This window comes from Triticum aestivum, chromosome 7A (assembly GCF_018294505.1).
Source record: "Triticum aestivum cultivar Chinese Spring chromosome 7A, IWGSC CS RefSeq v2.1, whole genome shotgun sequence".
Classification (NCBI taxonomy): domain Eukaryota; kingdom Viridiplantae; phylum Streptophyta; class Magnoliopsida; order Poales; family Poaceae; genus Triticum; species Triticum aestivum.
In genome coordinates, this window is record NC_057812.1 from 187,842,049 (window position 1) to 187,847,833 (window position 5,785).

At 53.5% G+C, this 5,785-nt stretch overlaps 1 protein-coding gene across 1 annotated transcript; it reads right to left on the bottom strand.

Annotated features, from left to right (window-relative positions):
- Positions 1-1,440: 1,440 nt before the first annotated feature.
- On the bottom strand, positions 1,441-3,209 carry LOC123150733 (leucine-rich repeat receptor-like serine/threonine/tyrosine-protein kinase SOBIR1). The gene has a single exon (XM_044570565.1). It carries the CDS (start codon positions 3,136-3,138, stop codon positions 1,672-1,674), a length of 1,467 nt encoding a protein of 488 aa, XP_044426500.1. The 5' UTR covers positions 3,139-3,209; the 3' UTR covers positions 1,441-1,671.
- Positions 3,210-5,785: the final 2,576 nt, after the last annotated feature.

Here is a 5,785-nt window from a genome sequence, read left to right on the forward strand (position 1 = left end):
TAGTTTAAAATTCCCAATCTGACCTGACGGCCAGGGGCGCGGCTTTCGATCTGCTCCAGATGGCCAAGCGAATTGGCCCGCAGTGCGAAGCCGACGAAGACGAAGATCTGTCCGGGGAGGAAGTTCTCACCCTGGACTGCATCGCTATCGATGATCGTAGGAGCCATCGAGCCTGACGGCGACGACATAGAGAAACTCTCAATGAAAGCACCAATGTCGGTGTCAAAACCGGCAGATCTCGGGTAGGGGGTCCCGAACTGTGCGTCTAGGCCGAATGGTAACAGGAGACTAAGGACATGAAGTTTTACCCAGGTTCGGGCCCTCTTGATGGAGGTAAAACCCTACGTCCTGCTTGATTAATATTGATAATATGGGTAGTACAAGAGTAGATCTACCACGAGATCGAGGAGGCTAAACCCTAGAAGCTAGCCTATGGTATGATTATTGATGTGTATGTTGTCCTATGGATTAAAACCCTCCGGTTTATATAGACACCGGGTAGGGTTAGGGTTATATAGAGTCGGTTATAATGGTAGGAGATCTGCATATCCGTATCGCCAAGTTTGCCTTCCACACCAAGGAAAGTCCCTTCCGGACGCGGGACGGAGTCTTCAATCATGTATCTTCATAGTCCAGGAGTCCGGCTGAAGGTATAGTCCGGCCATCCGGACACCCCCTAATTCAGGACTCCCTCACCCGGTTGTGGCCTCCGACGGCGGCGAGGGGATTAGCTGGAGAAGGGGGGCCCGGCGGCGGCGCGGTTGGAGGCTGCCGCCCGAGTCGCCTCTTTGATTTCATATTATAAATGTTGGTATTTTTTTATAAATTTTGTCAAACTTTATAAGTCTTGATTTTAGACAAATCTTATATACGAACTAAAAAGGACCGGAGGGATTACGTAACTAAGTACGTAGGTGTGGCATTTTTGCCATCCAACGGAAGTCGGCTCTGTCGACGATCACGCCCTTCTTCCTCCTCCCCGTCTATTCTTCCCGTCGCTCGCCCGCACTAATGACCGTCGCCCCATTGCTGAACCTGTAGATTTTCGCATATATAATTGCACCAGTTTCTCTATTCGATAGAGGAGGCGCGACGTAGACCGAGCACGAGCATGACAGGTGAACAGATGCAGCGAACACAAATAATTCGCAGCAACGCACGGCCGGCGCGGCGACTTGTCTTGCAGTCCAATTTGCAATACTTTCATCATATCGATTCTGATCCGGTGGTCTATTTTCTCCAGTCCTCCACTAACACCAGACCATGCATAGGAAGCTTGGAGCGACTCGTTCCAATCAAGACATCAGTGCACTAGCTCAGAAAAGTGCTTACCATATCAGTGCACTGCAGGTAACGCCATCTGGTGGATCACGCCGATCAGTGATTAATAATAATTGTTTAGATACCTCGTTTGATCATACAAAAAAAGACAAGTCAAAGTCAAGAAAAAATATACCCACTCATTTCTAAATATCATTTGTGTAAAATAGTTGGATCCCCTTCCCGGTCTTTATCGATCGACCGGCCCCATACTTGACCCGCTGACCCGGCACTTGCCGCATTATTCTACACACAGTCACGCATGACACATGCCCAATTGAAGACCACGACGACGACGACGACCAATACTTACACGGAGCTCTGGCTCGCGCCTATACGGTGACTAGACTACTAGTTCTTGATCTGGGCGAGCATGCAGCGCACGTCCTTGGCCTCGGGCCGCTCCTTGGCTTCGTCGGCGGTGCAGAACACGGCGATGCGCAGCACCAGCATGATCTGCTCCTCGTGCCCGGCGCCGGCGATGGCGGGGTCGATGGCCTCCGCGTAGTCGCTGTTCTGCACCACCCGGCGCAGCCACTTGACCAGCCCGACCTCCTCCACCTCCGTCACGAAGAACTGGTCCGTCGGCTCCTTCCCCGTCGCCAGCACCGCCAGGATCACCCCGAAGCTGTAGATGTCGCACTTGGCCGTGAACTTGAGCGACTGGTGGTACTCCGGCGCGATGTAACCCATGGTGCCGGCTATGTGCGACGTCGACACGTGGGTGTGCTCGTCCGGCATCGCCTTGGCCAGCCCGAAGTCCGCGATGCGGGCCTCCATGTCGTCGTCCAGCAGGATGTTGGCCGGCTTCAGGTCGCGGTGGATGATCTGCGGCTGCTGCAGCACGTGCAGGTACTCCAGCCCCGACGCGATGCCCACCGCCACGCGGAGCCGCGCCGGCCACGCCAGCCGCACCGCGCCGCCGCTGCCGCCGTCCTCCTCCGACGGCGTCGCCTTGAGGGCGTTGTGCAGGCTGCCGTTCTTCATGTACTCGTACACCAGGTAGTGGCAGTCCGGCCGCGGCACGTGCGCCGCCAGCGGCAGGAGGTTGCGGTGCCGGATGTGCCCCACCGTGCGGATCTCCGACTGTATCTGCCGCGACCACTTGTCCAGCTGCCGGCTCTCCTCGTCGCTCAGGTTGTTCTGCCCGTGCCCGTCGCCCACCTGCTTCTTGATCTTCTTGATGGCGATGAACTTGGGCTCCTCGCCCTCGCTCTCCACGGGGAGCTGCGCCTTGAACACCTCGCCGCACCCGCCGCGCCCGATCACGGCCAGCGAGGACAGTATGTCCTCCTTCTCCAGGAACGCCAGGTGGTCCGCCCGCTTGATCAGCTTCGGGGTGAAGATCACCATGCCGGACTTGGTCCGGTACCGCCCGCGGATGCAGTTGAGCGCGAGCCGGAACAGCACGGACACGCCCAGCCCCGAAATGACGCCTGCGAGGGACCCGACCACGAACCCGATGATCCAGTTGCGGATGCGGTGCTTGTGGTTGCGGTGGTGCTTGCCCTGCTCGGCCGCCGGTGCCGTCGGCGGCGCGGTGTTGTTGTTCCTCGTCGGCGGCGAGCTGTTGTTCTTCTGTTTGCCACCACCGCTGCTCGAGGTTGTATTCTCCGCGAGGATGTACCGGTGCGGCACCCCAGTCCGGCGGTGGTGCACGTGCCGGATCCCCGGACGGGACCGGCGCGCCATGGCGGAGCGCGTGACGGCGTGGCGGCCGTCATAGCACTGGACAGCAGAGACGAGGAGGAGGAGCGTGGCGAGAGAGACGAGGAAGAAGACGGGACGCTTGGTCGGCATACCTGCCGCTAACGCCATGGTCACCAAACGTTTAGCTCGTTGGTCGTGTGGGGAGGAAGGTTCCGGCGTGTGTGGGGGAGGAGGTGGGTGGAGAGCACAGCTATTAATAACGGCCGAGTTGAGGATTACCGTGTGGAAATAATGCACGGCTATGATGCGTTTGTGGACTGGATGGACGTGCCAGATTGGTGTGAGAGGGACATATCGCGACCTGCCTAGTTTGATTGGCCGGAAACGACCGTTGACTCGAGGCAAGTCAAGAACCGGCCAGCACGGCGAGGGAAGAATGGAAATGACTATTATGCCCCTAAAAATCTGGGAAGATTCTCACGTCCCACCCTATATATGGTACTCCCTCCGGTCATTTTTACTCTGCATATAAAAATTGTCTGAAATCAAACTTTATAAAGTTTGACCATATTTATATGAAAAAAATCAACATCTATCATGATAAAGTTATACAACATGAAACTTTAAGTCATGGCGCATCTACTAGTATTGATTTCATATTGTGAATGTCGATATTTTTTTCTATAAAGTTGGTCAAACTTTATGAGGCTTGACTTCAGACAAATCTAATATGCAAACTAAAAAGGACTGGAGGGAGTATATATTTAAGTGATCCATTTACACGTATTTTCCGAACAAAAATCCCATTTAAATGCATATGCAAGTCATCTGCATCAAGTGTATTCAAACCTGGCATCTCCGAGGATGTCATTGCATCGGCACCGGAGAATAATGATATCTTCACTGTTCGTTCGGCTTACCGTTTCGCCATGGACGAGCGCGATCGTCCATCAACAAGTGCTTCGAGCAGGGCACCGGATGGTCGTCGCACCATTTGAAAGATCATATGAGGGTACCCTGCTCCTCCTAAGGTACGCGTGTTCACTTGGAGATCTATGACTAATTCACTTGCCACTTGGGTCAATAAATTCTCTCGGCACCTCAAGCCTTCTGACGTTTGTCCCCTTTGTATTGTGAAATGTGAGGACGGGTTCCATGCAATGTGTAGGTGCCCTCTTGCCAAGGGCCTTTGGAGAGCCATGGCGTTGGAGTGTCCAGATGTCGATGATGTCTGGAACACTGGTCTGAAATGACTATTCTCTTTGCTCGAACCTCTCCATGACACGAAATGTATGGTGGTTCTGATGATCATGTGGCGTTCATGGTATGTGAGGAATGAGATCCGGCATGGGAAAGAAGCTCCACCAATGGAGGCATCCCACGAGTTTCTACATGGTTACATAAATTCTCCCCAGCAACACCCGCAAAATGATTTGGACAAAGGAAAGATGGTACTGCATGTACCAGCTACCCAGGCCGGTTCGCCGGTAGCCATCACATGATCCTTGTACGGGGAGTCGCGACCAACCCAGAATGAGCCGAGGTGGATGTGGCCGATTGAGGGGTGGGTCAAGCTAAACCCGGATGGAAGCTATGTGAAGGAGAGCAGCGCTGCTCGCTGCGATATGGTGTTGCGGGATGTCGTGGATCTAAGACTGACAGTAGAATGGGGGTAGGTATGAGGAGGCAAGATCGTAGTTATGGCGAAGTTGTACACACGAGTTTTACGAGTTCAGGCCCTTCGCGAAGGAAGTAACAACCCTACGTCTCGATGCCCGGAGGCGGTCGACTGGATTATGTATGTGTGTGTTTACAGGGGGTGCGAACCCTTGTGCCAGTGGAAGGGGGTGGCTTATATAGAGTGCGCCAGGACCCCAGCCCGCCCATATTACAAGGGGTTTAAGATACATTAAGAGGGGGCGTTACTGGTAACGCTAGTAATTAAGTGACATAAATGCCTATTAAGTCTATGAAGTAAACGTCCGACCGTTGTCGTGCAGAGTGACTTTAGGTCTTGTGTATGTCGAGTGATAATTGCTGCGGTCGAGTGAGCTTGAACCTTCCAAGTGGAATGACTTGTGGTTGAGTGAACGATGCTATCCCTTCAATGCTTCTGGTTTTAAGATGATGTCCTAGGGGAGGGTGTCTAGGTCAGGCCTATGACCCTACCCTGGGTACACTACTTCATCATTAGCCCCCGAATGGTTCAGGGTTTGAGTGGAGAAGGAGTTGAGAACACCTCCGATTCAATTTTCGCGCTTTGGAAGCGTCTTATTGGGGCCAAATGAGCAATCATGACGACTTCAACTTCTTTTTCAGTCGCCTTGATCCATTCTTTGTTCTGCTGAGTGAACTTTTACTGTGATGCTTTGAGTACTGATATGGGGAAAATCTTCCGTCTGACAGGTTGCCCTGCTGCTCATGGATATTGTGGGATTCAAATTTTGGGGAAGCGCGCGGGGCGGAGGAAGCCGCAGTAATCGGACAGGACTAGGCAAGGGCGCCTCGATCACCGTGCCACCTTTTTTGCCATGTATCTCACGCGCGACTGTTGCCGGATTTGATAAGATCGTCCGGACCCATAGGTCAGCCACTCGGAAGCGGCCTCATATAAGGCGCCAGATTGGGGTTTTCTGCATAGTGCATTTGTCGGTGTCAAAACCGGCGGATCTCGGGTAGGGGGTCCCGAACTGTGCGTCTAAGGCGGATGGTAACAGGAGGCAGGGGACACGATGTTTACCCAGGTTCGGGCCCTCTTGATGGAGGTAATACCCTACGTCCTGCTTGATTGTTCTTGATGATATGAGTATTACAA